The following is a 15726-nucleotide window of genomic DNA, read 5'->3' as shown; positions in this document are numbered from 1 at the left end:
GCTGGACGACAGAGAAGAGAGGAGCTGCCAACTAAACCTGGCAAGAATCCGTCAGATCTGCAAACCAGGCGTGGTTTGATCACATGGCTGCACTTGAATATGTGTGAGAGAGATCAGTGGTGATCAAGTGAGTGATCACATGCGTGTGGTTTATTTTAAAATGATCAGACAAAGTACAAGAAGCAGCTGTGGACCTGTGCACCTTCCCCACTTCGCCCTCTCATACACTGGTTTCAGCAACTCTGACACTTCCATCCCTGCTTCTGCTCTTTTGTTTGAGCCAATGCCTCTGAGCGATACACCATAGCCATCCTACAGAGCTGCTCCTCTTCTGTCTCAGATCACCCAGCCTGCACTCTCCTCTTCACCTCCCTGGATGTTTGAACAGATGACTGATCCCGAGTCCTTTTCACAACTGCTTCTCCGGTCATTTTCATTTATACGTCTGCACTCTGCCTTGCTTCATTCCTCTTCATTCCTCGACTCTCCAGCTTGTACCTCCACCCTTCCACCTTCTCCTCCAACTCAGTTTACTCTCGCTACAGATCTCTATATCATCAGCAAACATCACTGTCCAGACTCCTACCTAACCTCGTCTGTCCACAACAATAACAAAATAATAATGGGCTCCGAGTTGATCCCTGATGGACTCCTCTACTCAGCTTGAAGCCCTCCGTCAGCACACCTCACCACTGACCTCCTACATGTCCTGCACTACCCTCGCATTCCTCTTTGATTCCTCTCACCTCCTCATACAATAGCTCACTCCCCAACTCTGTCTGCCTCTATGGTCTCTGGTGACGTTTCCCCAGATCCTCGGTTAACAATAAGGTCAACAGCTGTAGGATGTACATGAATCCGGAGTGCACCACTGTTGTTATACCCACTTCCGAGGAGAGAGCAGGGGCAGACAGAGCAGTGATGTCACCATTTTCAAAACTATCCTGATCCACTGTCCACACAGAGACACGGATCCATGTGCACTAAAGCCCTCTCCCACACAGATCTTGTGTGGATACGACCGACTTTGTCTCCTTGTGGTCGCAGTCTGGAACGGTGTCTTCTGACTCTTCATCCTCTTCATCTCTGCCCTCACTTCCACTTTGTTCATCTCCTGGACCACTGCTCCACCATCTCACCTGTCCTCCTCTCTTTCGCAGGCTCTTCATTCACCGGCTTCACACTCTCTTCACCTGTCCACCTAGCCTGCTGCACATCCTCTCGCTTTCACTCCTTCATTGCTCTCCAGACTCATACAAGCTGCTGTAAACCTCCATGTTCAACACCGGCATCTCGATCCTCTCAAAAAAATCCCTCAATACCTCATTCCTCGGCTCTGTTCACCGACATGGCCGCATCATCTTCTGGCAGCCGAGTGCTCTGCCTGACACTTGTCGTCTGTTTGCTATGTGAGAGCTCCAACCCCTCCGCAATAGCGACGTGGTGGAATCTGTCAGAAGATCATGATTTATGCAGAAGAGAGAAGACACACAGCCCATTACATCCTTATTTAAAATAAACTTTTCCTCAATAATTACTGTAATTTCTGGACTATAAGCAGCTACTTTTTTCACGTGGTCTGAACTCTGCGTCTTATACTGCGACGCAGCTAATATATGGATTTGTCACATCGAACCCATGACATCACAGGCGTTATATTGACCTTGAAGTTTTTGCCAGTGTGTCCGCAGCTCCGCCCACAGAGCCGATCTCCTGGAGGAGTGGAAATGAGAAGCAGCAGCTGAGACCAACTGTGGTGTTGGAACTTGGGACACATTTTGAGCGCTTTAATGTCAACAAAAGAGTTGAGGAGTTGATGATTCCAGTTCAGAAAATTGGCCAGTTTGTTTCCTGAGTCAGTCTCCATGCTGGAGCCCGTTTTCCAAACTAGTTTAGAAGTGATCCTCATGCATTTTGCAGACAGCATCACTGCACCCGAGGCTTATAGACCGCTGCAGCTCATGTAGGAACGAGATCTGTTTTGCTTCTTAAATTTCGTGGGCGGGGCTAATATTCTGGCGACCCACTATAGTGCTCTCTGCTTGTCTGTGTGCACATTCAGTTGTCTTATAAATCTCTTGGAATCCCATGCCACATTCCTCCGCCAAGCAGGTTATGTTTTGGTTGGTTTGACTGTCTATTCATTTGAAATAACTTCAAAAGTTATGAACGGAAACGTTCTGGAAACACACAAAATGGGAACAAATGAGGAATGGATTTATTCTTTAACTTGATGAGACACTGTCAGACGTCGATATAAGGGCTGTCAGATTGTGTTGGACTGAAGCTGCTCGGCAGAGGTTTGCACTCTCCGAGTGTTTTCCAGTTTTCGCTAGCAGGAGTTTGAGTAAGTGGTTTGTAAAATGAACTTCTCCAGCCTGTAGAGCAGGAGAGGAAAACGGTGTGACGTGGACTTAAGTCGGAGGTTCTGGCTGCAGTTCACGCACAGCTGTCTCACTGGCCCAGCTCCAGAACACTGAGCCAACAATGAGAGCAAATATATCCAGGCTCTTCTGTTTGGATTTACAGATCATGATGGCGGATTTCCACTCGGCAACAGGTAAAGGATCCCATCACACCGCCATGAGACGATTGAGACACTCCTGCCAGTCCAGATGAAAGAATAATGACCACAAGGACAATAGTATTGCTCATAATGTGTCTCATTTTCAGCTGTATCAAAGTTCCCTGCGTCAACTGAGAGCTAAGTTCTAAAATCTGAGCTTATGTTTAGTTAAGGACTGGCTACAGTGTGAATCTAGCAATGATGCAGATATGAGCGAGTGAATGCGTGTGTCAAATGTTGAGACATTTTAAGCTCTGAAGTGCAGCTGTCACCCTGTGAAACCCAAAACCTCTTAGCTTGAACATAATTCACCCACTACATGGAAGCAAAGAGTGCAGTGGTGGCTGCAACACAAAGGTGGGATGAAGTGAGCAGCTGAGTGAGTGAGTGAGTGAGTGAGCGAGAGAGTGAGTGAGTGAGTGAGCGAGCTAGTGAATGAGTGAGTGAGTGAGTGAGTGAGTGAGTGAGTGAGCAAGCTAGTGAATGAGTGAGCAAGTGAGTGAGTGAGCGAGCGAGTGAATGAGTGAGCGAGTGAGTGAGTGAGTGAGAGATTGAGCAAGTGAGTGAGTGAGTGAGCGAGTGAGTGAGTGAGTGAGTGAGTGAGTGAGTGAGTGAGTGAGTGAGTGAGTGAGTGAGTGAGCAAGCTAGTGAATGAGTGAGCGAGTGAGTGAGTGAGCGAGCGAGTGAATGAGTGAGAGATTGAGCAAGTGAGTGAGTGAGTGAGCGAGTGAGTGAGTGAGCGAGCGAGTGAATGAGTGAGTGAGCTAGCGAGTGAATGAGTGAGTGAGTGAGTGAGTGAGTGAGAGATTGAGCAAGTGAGTGAGTGAGAGATTGAGCAAGTGAGCGAGTGAGTGAGTGAGCGAGTGAGTGAGCGAGTGAGTGAGTGAGCGAGTGAGTGAGCGAGTGAGTGAGCAAGCTAGTGAATGAGTGAGCGAGCGAGTGAGTGAGTGAGTGAGTGAGGGAGGGAGTGAGTGAGTGAGCGAGTGAGCGAGTGAGTGAGTGAGCGAGTGAGTGAGTGAGCGAGTGAGTGAGCGAGTGAGTGAGTGAGTGAGTGGGATGAACTAACAAGACAGTTCAAAGTGAAGTTTCAAGCCCTTTTATCGACTCAACCAGTGGTTTGGTGATGGTCATAATGTTTTTAAGGTCCACCACAAGTTGTCCAGCAGATCTGGTTTCAGCAGCTTCGCTGTGTGAGTGGCAGCCAGCGCTTTTCGGAGGTTCGGGGGGAATGAATGTCTTTGTCTGCCACTTTTTTCAGGGTGTCTCAGTTGAGCGGCTCCGTGACGTTTGCCGCTCCATCAGCCATCTTTGGGCCTTCCACAACACTGGCCTGTCTCTTAGATCTGGTTGCACGCACTGAGCCATTCGGCCCCTGACAAAGGCCCGACGTGGTCGCACATTGAGGATCAGCTGAACGTGAACGTGAGAAAACATTTCATGCGTGCTCAATAAAGGGCAGGAGCGAGCCACCCTGGAGATCAGAGGGATGGAGGAGACCCTCGGACGGAGATAATGGGGCGCACTGTGCAAGGAGTCCATGTAAGGGCTGGGATAACATGCCATAATAGGATGAAGGGGCTGGTCAGCCAGTGGTCCCTCGCCGGACTACTATACTGAGCCTGAGGACATCTGGGCTGGGGAATCAAAGCGCTGCCATGGAGTCACTGGTCTCCATCTCTGACTTGGGGATTACAGGCCACATCATCCCGACTCTTGACTTCATTTACGTCTTTCCTGGCGCTTCACTCTCCTCCTGCTGGAAGACGGTCAGATTGACTCCAGACGCCAGCAGTGAACACTTCGAGAAATGCATACGGAAGTCAGAAAGACATAAGTAGGAAGGCAGGATTTTCCCCCGAAATTCAGTGCATGGTTTTTATGTAATACATATTGGGGTGAACTAAAGCCTCCGGTTTCCTCCCTCCGTCCAAAAACAAGCAGAAGTCAATAGGTGACTCACAACTGTCTGTTACATATTTAATGACAAACCTGCCAGATTTTTTAATGTTTGAGTTCAGTCAAAATATGTATTGGGTTTTTTCCTTGCTATTACTTGTAATAATAAACATAACTGGAGGTTTGTAACCTCCAGATAATTCATTCATTTCCAAATGCTGAGAATGTTGGCATTCCATGCTGTAATCTGAATGATAGGTGATCCATTTTTTGGGTGCTAGTACTAGGAAGTAGGTCAGTTCATCTGCATCAACAATAATTCAGTGACTCTCGAGGTTTTCTTATCGCTGGTGGAGCAGCAGGGCAACACAGTCGGAGGCTGACGGGGCCTCAGAGACACTTCAGGCTTCGATTAATCTCGTATTAAGACGGTTTACTGCAAGATTAATCTCATAACAGTTTCTTTTCTTTCCCTCCTTTAAGGCGCCCTAGTACTGCGATACTAGTAGTATCAGCCATGTCATGGTTCTCTAAAATGATCGGCAGGACAGTTACAATCGGTGCGCAAACTCTTCTTCAGTGCTTCGACTTTGTGTGTTGGAGGAGCTCTGAGACTTTACTGCCACCTGCTGGTTAAGTAACCTCAAGCGATATCAACAAGAAATGAACTGATAATAAATGTATCGCCGTAATAATGGGTGCAATAAAAAATAATCTGTGGTTGGGCGTGAGCATTTTAGGAGAGGGTGCGCACTCTAGAATACACACTAGAATAACTTCTGAAACAAAAAAAATTTTTTATTTTGCCTTTTTGAATTTTGCAAAAGTGAAAATGTGAACAAAACAGGGTTTATTTTCAACATGGCTGCACCACTGTGGTGTGTGTGAGCAGAGAGGGGGCGATGTTGGGGTGCTTCAGCAGCCAGAAACAGGTGGCACTCAATCATTTATACAGTATTACAGCAGGCATATTTGTTACCTGGCAGTGAACGTTGCATTTTTTAATACCATGATTCCCACCAATACTGGCATCAGCCCATAAATGGAAAGCCTCCTTCAATATTGTTAGCTGTGCAGTCAGACTCGGACCCGGCTTTGACCTTTTGTTCACCTCATGTATCAGCAGGGCCAATGTCATTCACGAACGGGGCCACATTCCTAACACAGTCCAAGTCCTGGCTGGGGAAAGAAGGAGTCATACCGACCCGACTGATACCAAAACTCTTGCACCAAACTCTGCCTCATCACTCCCACGTTTCCCTCGAATTGCTGACTTCCAGCCTTCTGAATTGGTTGCCGTCTGCATATTTGGCACTTAACGTGTCCTTGTAAAATGATTCGACGTGCTGCGATTGGCCCTGGGGCCTTGAGTTTGACAGGTATATTTAAGCAATCAGACCTGCACCTGTGCTGAGGTCTCTCCCCCCCCCCCTCTCTCTCTCTATTTAGTCTGTCTGTTGTTGAATAAACACTTGATTTCCGTCCAACAGTTTTGACTCGCTGCTTTTTTTTTTCCAAGCGCTGGAATCGGACTCGTGTTTTTTCCTGTTATTGTCCATTTATAGAAGTGTCTCCTGCTTGGTGTTTCCTCGTTTACATCCTCCCATACATCACCGACGATGGAGGAAAAAAAAAGAAGAAAAAAAAACTTTGATGACTTTTCTGTCTGATAACAAGGGCATTATTCTGCATGAATGAAGGCGCAGGAGTCTCCAGCCCGGAGCCCTTCTAAGTGCAAGCAGTGATGTAATGTGGGAGCAGGTATAAATATAGAGGCCTGGCTGCTCCGCTTTCACGCAGATCCGTGTCGCGTCTGCGGGCATGAGGTCCGGAGCACCGCGCCGCTGCCGCTGCTGCTGCCGCTGCTTACTGACGCCCCGCTGGAGAGGAATCCCCCGGGAGGCTGCCCGCCGACCCTCGCCCGCCATGTCGGCCCTCAGGACCCTGCTGGTCCTGGGCCTGGTGACCGGGTTGGTGGGGTGCGCCCCCTGCATGAACGCCACGGCGGAGCGCTGGGAGGACCTGTTCTCGCGCTCCCTGGCTCGGGTCCCGGGGGAGAAGATGGAGGAGGTCAGCCGGGACGGTGACTACCTTCTGGGCATTAAACGGCTGCGGAGACTTTACTGTAACGTGGGGATCGGCTTCCACATCCAGGTGTCGCCCGACGGTCGGATCACCGGGGTCCACAGCGAGAACCGTTACAGTGAGTCCCGACTTCTCCGTCACCTCAGACTAGAACCGGCAAGCCACACATAAAAAGACGCAAATGTTTTCGTTTCTTCCTTTAAAAAAAAATACATTTATTTAAACACATTTTAATGGAATGGTAGATGTAATATAAAATTTATATCTGCTCCCTTTTCCGGTCAAAACACTAACGTTTATACACAAAAAATAAACTGGTTGAAGCCGTAAAAATTTACGAATAAAACAGAGACGGAACTTAAACAAAAATAGATAACTAAATGATAACTACTAGGTAACAGAACGTAAATTACATTTTCGCTCAACAAGAACACGAAAACCAATGAAAACAAAGACGTATTCATTCCAGTAAGTAAATTATTCTAAATGAATTATTTTAAATGATTAGAAATTATCTCAAACATTATTTGGGGAGGATATTTTCTGAACAAACGACTAAAGAATTACGTGTCTTATAGTAAATAAAATAGACGCTAACGTTGGCAAAAGAAAACTTCATGAATAGCCAATAAACAAAAATCTGAGAAATACAGTTATAGATGTGTGTAAAAATAACTGAAAGAATAGTCAACATTATTTATTTAAAAAAATAAATTATTAATAGTTCTGATCTTATTTTGCACCTGAATGACATCAGATCAACTGACTAAAGTTAAATCAATAAAATCCCCTCTAATAATGGTTATTTAAAACTACATCCAATATATTTTCAAATATTAAAATAAACATTTTAAATGTAAATAAAATAGCTTTACTTCATGTGACTTCATGTTGTACTGACTAAAGTGAAACGTCAGGCTCAATTTTATGAATTTTGAGCCTGATATTTCGAAGATATGGAGTCTCTGAACAGAGCAACCAAAGGTGATTTCCACAGCTGCTTCAACATAAGGAGCACATCCTCCACGACGGACACGTTTCTGTGTGTGTTTCTCCGAGTGTGTTTCTGTGTGTGTGTGTAACCAGAGATGTGATCTAAAGATAGGACCCGCTGCATCTGTGAGGACAGATTAACCACTGTGGGCATTTTCAGACAGAGGGAATAATAAACATTTATTTACCGAACATGACAGGGCTAATACTCCTGCGGGGTTGGAGGGGCGCCGGGTATTCCAGGGATGCGGAAAGAGACTGAAGAGGCTTTTCAGGAACCTTGCTGTTGAACTATTTTCAGTCCGGCAACACAATCCAGGGGACACGTCTCCCTGGATCTCTGCAGACTGTCGTGGTCTCTAGCATCACAGGTCTACATTGCCTGACCATCTTGCCACCACCTTCTGTGTTCAGGTCTCCTGCAGATTTCCCCGGTGGAGAGAGGGGTGGTCACCCTGCTTGGGGTCCGCAGTGGACTCTTTGTTGCCATGAACTGGCGAGGGAAGCTCTACGGCTCTGTGAGTAGATCAACGTGGAAATGACTGAAGTGGATTAAAAGTTCTTCTTACTCTGCTCCGTCACAAGAATGAGGTCAAATGGTGTCAAACAATGAAGCTGAGGCATCTTCATCCAGCCGTTGTCTTCTTCTTTAATCCCACTGGGAGGGGCCTCACCCGTTTGGGCCTCATGAGCAGCCCATAGTTCAATGCTCACCTGTGAATAGGGTTAAAGCAGGCGCCCCCTAGTGACAAGCCGTGACCCCAATCCAGAAAGAAAATGGAATAACTCATGTGAATCTCTTTTAAACCTCAAATATAACACTTGATGACTCGAACCCAACCCAAGTCTCAGGTAAATGAGCAAGTCAGCGTATGTAAATTCAACCTGTTTGTCTATGCAAAACAGTCACTTGCTTCACTGCGCGCTCTGCTCTGTTGTTTTAGTTTAACTGAGTTTGAATAGTGGTGACGCGCTGGTGAGGCTTCATGAAACAGTGACCTGATTTTCAGAGCTCAGTAGGCGGCGCTCTCTGTTTTAAAATGATGTTGGGTCCATTGAAGTTGTTTTGTTTTTAGAGCTGAAAATGAGGCCACTGTTTCAGGAGATTCAAAAGCTCCTCGCAGATTTTTTTTTTGCCTCTGCAACCCCACTAGTTGAGACTCACGGGTTAAGAGGACCTTCAACCAAAAATACATAAATAAATAACATAAATAACAAAAACACAGTTTGTGCTGTATAATAAAATCAGATAACATTCACAATTTTTCTATCAAAATCAATTTTTGAGATAAAAGTAGAAAATCATGTGACTTCCGAGTCACAGCCAATAACTTATTTGCCTTTTGCAAACGCATTTTTTTCCACTCCAGAAACACTGATTTGGTGTCATGATTTTGCGGCCATCTTGATGTTACAGATCTAAACTCCTGTTGGTGACAAGACTCCGATGTCAGAACCAGAACAGGAGTAAAAATAAACACACAATAGGTGAGCTGGAACATAGAAAAAGTATTGGTGAACAAGAGTCAAAGTTCCAAAATCACCCATCACATGCATCCTGGGGTTGAGTCACCAGCAGGCCCAAACTGAACCAGACAATTCCCACGGGATCCCAAGGTTCAAACATGAACTAAGCAAAAGAGAGTCCCAGTAAAAAGCTTCCCATCTTGCGTGATGTTAGAACAGGAAGGGTTTGGAGTGACAGTTATCCAAGTATCCAATGGCAGAAGTTGCGATGACATTTGATTCATCAATTGATTCATGACATGAGCACAGTTACATGAGCGGCTCAGAAAACTGGAGAGGAATTGGAATTTCTCTTAGTCAGATACACCACCTGGATAATGGGGTTAGTAGCTGGACAAAGCAAGCATGTCGCCAGTAGCTGGACTAAGCTAGCTTGTAGCCCAGTAGCTGGACTGAGCTAGCATGTAGCCAGTAGCTGGACTAAGCTAGCATGTAGCCCAGTAGCTGGACTAAGCTAGCATGTAGCCAGTAGCTGGACTAAGCTAGCATGTTGCCCAGTAGCTGGACTAAGCTAGCATGTAGTCAGTAGCTGTACTAAGATAGCATGTAGTCAGTAGCTGTACTAAGGTAGCATGTAGCCAGTAGCTGGACTAAGCTAGCATGTTGCCCAGTAGCCGGACTAAGCTACCGTGTAGCCAGTAGCTGGACTAAGCTAGCATGTAGCCAGTAGCTGGACTAAGCTAGCTTGTAGCCCAGTAGCTGGACTAAGCTAGCATGTAGCCAGTAGCTGGACTAAGCTAGCATGTTGCCCAGTAGCTGGACTAAGCTAGCATGTAGTCAGTAGCTGTACTAAGGTAGCATGTAGCCAGTAGCTGGACTAAGCTAGCATGTTGCCCAGTAGCTGGACTAAGCTAGCGTGTAGCCAGTAGCTGGACTAAGCTAGCATGTAGCCAGTAGCTGGACTAAGCTAGCTTGTAGCCCAGTAGCTGGACTAAGCTAGCATGTAGCCAGTAGCTGGACTAAGCTAGCATGTAGCCAGTAGCTGGACTAAGCTAGCATGTAGTCAGTAGCTGTACTAAGGTAGCATGTAGCCAGTAGCTGGACTAAGCTAGCATGTAGCCAGTAGCTGGACTAAGCTAGCATGTAGCCAGTAGCTGGACTAAGCTAGCATGTAGCCAGTAGCAGGACTAAGCTAGCATGTAGCCCAGTAGCTGGACTAAGCTAGCATGTAGCCCAGTAGCTGGACTAAGCTAGCATGTAGCCAGTAGCTGGACTAAGCTAGCATGTTGCCCAGTAGCTGGACTAAGCTAGCGTGTAGCCAGTAGCTGGACTAAGCTAGCATGTAGCCAGTAGCTGGACTAAGCTAGCATGTAGCCAGTAGCTGGACTAAGCTAGCATGTAGCCAGTAGCTGGACTAAGCTAGCTTGTAGCCCAGTAGCTGGACTAAGCTAGCATGTAGCCAGTAGCTGGACTAAGCTAGCATGTAGCCAGTAGCTGGACTAAGCTAGCATGTAGTCAGTAGCTGTACTAAGGTAGCATGTAGCCAGTAGCTGGACTAAGCTAGCATGTAGCCAGTAGCTGGACTAAGCTAGCATGTAGCCAGTAGCTGGACTAAGCTAGCATGTAGCCAGTAGCAGGACTAAGCTAGCATGTAGCCCAGTAGCTGGACTAAGCTAGCATGTAGCCCAGTAGCTGGACTAAGCTAGCATGTAGCCAGTAGCTGGACTAAGCTAGCATGTTGCCCAGTAGCTGGACTAAGCTAGCGTGTAGCCAGTAGCTGGACTATGATGGGACTGGGTGATGACAGGTGTGTTTTGGAACTTGCCACGACCATGATCTGCAGATGTTGAGATTTGTCGTCAGCTTCCTGCGACTCTGTGCTTTAGTCCTCGCCAGTTTAGCCCAGAGATCTGCTGAAAGACGCGTGATGATGATGATGGTGACGGCTCCGAGATTCGAGGAGATTCCTGTCCACCAGCTGGTGTTTTCGTGATAATCAGAGGAGAGAGTGGCGTATTTCCCTGTCAAGTTTACAAGTTTATTCTAGTCCCGTCCACATTCAGGCTCGAACCTAATCTCTCAAGAAACCATTACCAGGTTGTCGCTGCTGAACAGGACTGTGCTCACTCTCATGGAGCGTCTGAATGGATGAATATGGTGGTGTAGTTATCATTATTGTTATTATTATTATTGTGAAAAACACCAAAGCGTCAGAATGAAATTCACGTTCAGTGGGTTTAGCCCTACGCCTCACATGGCAGGTGACAAAAATAGAACATTTCATTTTTCAGTTTCAGAGTATTTGTGGTATGTATTTGACATCCCGCCCGCTGTGGCCCATGAGGTCACTGGTTCAAGTCCAGATGACCAGACCACCAGTCTTGGACCGTCCACGCCACTGTTTTTGTTTCTCCTCTGGAGACAAAAAGCAATTTGTTGGACTGTGTCACAATGGATTCTCAATTGGTTGATTGGGAGGGAAAGCTGGAATTGTCATTTTTAAATTCAATTGTGAATGAGAGGAGTTTTTCCGACGTCACCGCCGTGTCCCCATTCTCAGAATTCATGTTTCCTCCATGACAAAGGATGCCAGCACAATCGGAGCCTGGTGTCCCGAGGCCTTCCCCTGTCACACCATTCATCAGTTCACGTTTTATTTCTCCTGAAAACGGCCCATACAATAGACGCCTTTGATAGACATCAAATAGAACAATAAGCACTCTGAGTTCCCCTTTTGGAAATGAAAGTCCCCTCATCTTTGTTTTTAACTCCAGCGAACAATCGGCATCCTGAAATGATCCCTCTTTCTTCTCTCCCTCTGCAGTTGCACTACAACCAGGAGTGCAAGTTCAGAGAAAAGCTCCTGGCCAACAACTACAACGCCTACGAGTCGGCCGTCTACCCGAGGATGTACATCGGCCTGAGCAAGAGCGGAAAGACAAAACGAGGAAACCGAGTCTCGCCCGCCATGACGGTGACACATTTCTTGCCAAGAATCTAGAGGCCTCATAAATAGACGTGAGAGGAAGGAGATGGGGGACAACAAGCCAAAATGCACTTTCACTCTCAGCTCTTTGCAAGTGCGTCATATTTGACTTTATCTGACATATTCCTCTTTTTATTTATTCATGTCATTTTTTTGTTTTTTTTTTAAGAGGCGGAAAATGTTTTCTAATTTATTTGCTGCTTCAGAATGACGTCACGCACCGACGACAGAACCCCACGCTCACCAGAACTTGAAGCCAAACGACACCTTTAAGTCTGTGTTTTGGGTGTAAAGGCTGGTGCCCCACGCTGCCGCTAGACTCAGACTCATAGAAGCAGGATCAGTTTACTGTTAAGAGAGCGAGAGAGAGAGAGGGAGATTTGGGGGTGACGGTTGACGAACAACCTCCTCTGGTCTGTTTATAGCTCTTCCCGGGGGGTGAACTCTGAACTTTCCTGCCGTCAATCTCAGTCACATCTATCAGAGCGCGGCGGCGGCGCAGTGACATCCTCTGTGACATTATAGTATAAGTGGGTAATTTTGGAGTTTAACAGCAAGGTCAAAGTCCTCGGCTGTAACAGAGAAACTGCAGCCTTGACTGTACCAGTCTATTCTTGGGTCGGTTCCGATTGTCTGCTCGCTCTCTGACTCAAAGTTCAACTGAAGTAATAATAAGTGGAGCGTGAGTTGTGCAGCAGAGCAGAGGGTTGGAACAAGAACTGTTGCTACTCGAAAACTTTCATGGCCGATTTCATTGATCCATCTTCCAAAACATGCTTGTTCCTCGTCCTCCAGTCTGCTGTCACAAGTGAGACACAGTGACTGTTGGGACAGACTAGATGTCATCACATCACTTAGCAATAGCCGCAAGATTCCTTTGACTTTCTCCAGCTTGCTGGTCATAATAGTGGCTTCTGATCTTCAACTGCTCGGTCAGTGTGTAGTGTGAGCAAGGGATCTCATGACACTCACCCAAATTTTGCATCCACTGTGTCCTGAGCACAAACCAAGACGGGAAAACAATGAGAGCACCGGACACTCTCGCGATGCTACTGTTGATGTAGCTCTCTGGTCGTAACGGGAAGACAAACTCTGATCTGCTAGTCACACTCGGGGCCGACCAGCTGGGAAGCACAGACGCATTGCTGACTTGGTCGCATGGAGAGTTTTAAGGCCCATTCATGCTCCCTTTACATATGGAATTGTACCCATCCTTTTAAAACAGTGTTACCGTCACTGATCACATGCTTCCATGTGTTCTTGACGTCGGTATTGCTGTTCAGTTGTAGGAGGTGGTGGTCAGTGAGGCCGTTAAATATATCGCCACTGGAGAACGGAGAATTTCCACCGTTGTTATGTCTTCTTCGTGTCTCATTAGAGCTACGTGTCGGGTCGTAACAGCAACACTGCCCCCCATGGTTTCCAGTGGTACTGCTGCGTTTGGTCCATGCAGAAATACAGAAGAAGTGAGGGCAGAGCAGGGACAGATGGATCCGTCCATATCCAGATCCGCACGTAACATTGAGCAGAAATGGGTCTTTAATACAGTAGCGACTCGAGTGACTTGTTCTGTTGAAGCAGGAGCGGAACTTTTCAGGGAAAAGAGAGTTTGGAAACCTTTGATCGGATCTAACAATGGTTGCTTTTGTAGACATGAATGTAAGACTCATTTAAACCAAACTTCATTTATTGCTGGTGGATTTTAAAGGGGCCCTATCCTGCAACGCCATTGGTTTAATATTATATTCAAAATGTGTTTTCATATCGAAACTCTCTATAATGATATTAGCAGTTCCTCTGATGAGAGTCGGTTTCCTTCTATTAACCAAGTGTCTGTTCAGAAACGTTAGCCAAGTTGTAGTCAGTGTAAAAGCCAAGGACGAAAATTGAATACGAACTCTGTCTCATAAGGTGTGAAAATGCTAGCGACATGGTATCAATGAAATGTCATTTCAGTGACATGTGTAGCAGTCTAAGAGTTTAAACATAATGTCTCATTTGTCATATACAAGTACCTCCATCGTCCTCCTTTACTCCTCACACCTCATGGTTCAGCGTAGCGTTTAAGCACATAACAGCAAACAACCACAAAGATATACTCAGTCACAGCAGCGGAGGCGTGGTGGGGGGGCGGAGTATTTGCGTGAGCGTCGCAGATACACTATTGTTGACTTATGAAGTTATTTCAAGCTTGAGCGGGATTCAGCCAGTTGAACCCCCTGAAATGAGCAGATACGGGCCCCATCTCCACTTCCCACAAGACGACCGAGCGCTCTCCTCCTTGGCTGATTCTGAGAAGAGCTTTCAGGCCGGCTCTGGTGGCCATGTTGTCCTAGTTGCGCCTTGTCACGTTCCAGCTATCTTTACCCCTGATTTACTTTTAGAAAGGATAATCACGGGGGAAATATTTACAGACAGCTGCTGGACTGCGCTATATGCTTGGGCCGGTAACCCTATATTTTTCTGAGTATAATCTGTAAATATAACCTTTATACCCGAGGTAATGGTATTCCTTCCTGGGAGGGGCTAGCATTTTAAAATGGGCGCAGCGAGGGCAAATTTGACGTCATTCTCGGCCGTTTGAGCTGGGACCACATTCCACCTGCGTCGGCGCCGACGCGTCAGCAGCGTTGGTGGCGCGGACAGACACGCTAATGAACAGGCAAATACCATGCAAAGCAGCTCGCCGTGCCGTGACTGCAGGCCGCGGCGGGGAGTTTGGGTTGTTGATCTGCTGGTTCTCGTGACACACGGCTGAAACCAACAACACCAGATGTTGTTCATGGCATGTTCATCTCAGTTGGAACATCAGAGTGGCGCTCGCTGCTCACAACTGGCAGCTCGGGTGTCTCTGCTTTGCATTGAACGCTCTCCGTCACTCAGCCGCATCCCTTCCTCTACTCCAGCTGCACATTTGACTAGTCAGACTAGAGAGTGGCTAAAACTCAAAGCTCTCTCGTCGGTTCCTGAGATCGAGCTTCTTCTCTCATTTCCAAACTCCATATTCCTCCAGCCACATCACTGTCATGTCAGTGTGGAGAGTTCTGACTTGTGTTGCTGCTCTAATCTATGACAAATCATTCCATATAGTGAGTCATGCTAATATTTCTCCAAAATTCACCTCTATTTCAACCCACATTGTTTTTTTCAATCCCATATTATTACCTAGATTTATCGTATCCATGTTATTTACGTTTGAAAGATCAATGACTGCAATGAGCTAAATCTGACAACACACAGAGACGTCCATAAATCCAGTCGTAAAACACATCTAGGTTGAAATCCATTCATTCATGTTTCAGTTCTTCTGTTTACCAGCAAACAAGCGCGACCCGCTGCTGCATGACCTGGACCATTGGCGAAGGTAACGCACTGGATGTTAGGAGTCCGTTGTGACTCTATTACTTCAGTATCCATCACTCACGGGTTTTAGGAGGTGAAGTTCAGAGATGACAGCTTGCTCCTTTTTTCTGGGTCTCGTTGGCTTCAAACACAAGCGGTAGTCATGGTCAGTTGGAGCCTCTCGAGTGCTCCACTTCCACTTGTGAACATCAAAGTATCTTTAGCCAAGGAGGGAAGGTGACCGTCGCTCAGCAAAGGTTTTCTCACACCATCGAGGTTTTTCTACATGTATTTTGACCGTCTGCTTTCAGGGAAGTTTCTCTGTGGACTTTAATGTTTTTTATTCTCATGTGACCTTCATGATGTTCTGTGGTTTTACAATAATTTTTTA

General features: G+C 46.5%; 1 protein-coding gene across 1 annotated transcript; it reads left to right on the top strand.

Moving 5' to 3' along the window:
* The first annotated feature begins 6283 nt into the window (after nt 1-6283).
* Nucleotides 6284-13411, top strand: fgf4 (fibroblast growth factor 4). Its single transcript, XM_053853449.1, has 3 exons — nt 6284-6665; nt 7955-8058; nt 11832-13411. Exons 1-3 carry the CDS (start codon nt 6284-6286, stop codon nt 12006-12008), a joined length of 663 nt encoding a protein of 220 aa, XP_053709424.1. The 3' UTR covers nt 12009-13411.
* Nucleotides 13412-15726: the final 2315 nt, after the last annotated feature.

Source organism: Synchiropus splendidus, chromosome 1 (assembly GCF_027744825.2).
Source record: "Synchiropus splendidus isolate RoL2022-P1 chromosome 1, RoL_Sspl_1.0, whole genome shotgun sequence".
In the NCBI taxonomy this organism is placed as follows: Eukaryota; Metazoa; Chordata; class Actinopteri; order Syngnathiformes; family Callionymidae; genus Synchiropus; species Synchiropus splendidus.
This window is presented reverse-complemented; position numbering and strand designations above follow the sequence as displayed.

Excerpts from the sequence above, each read along its gene's own strand:
- fgf4 (XM_053853449.1), top strand. The coding sequence starts at position 6,284 with ATGAGGTCCGGAGCACCGCGCCGCTGCCGCTGCTGCTGCCGCTGCTTA. Across the intron at positions 6,666-7,954 it reads CCACAGCGAGAACCGTTACA|GTCTCCTGCAGATTTCCCCG; the intron begins GTGAGTCCCGAC and ends TTCTGTGTTCAG. Across the intron at positions 8,059-11,831 it reads GAGGGAAGCTCTACGGCTCT|TTGCACTACAACCAGGAGTG; the intron begins GTGAGTAGATCA and ends CTCCCTCTGCAG.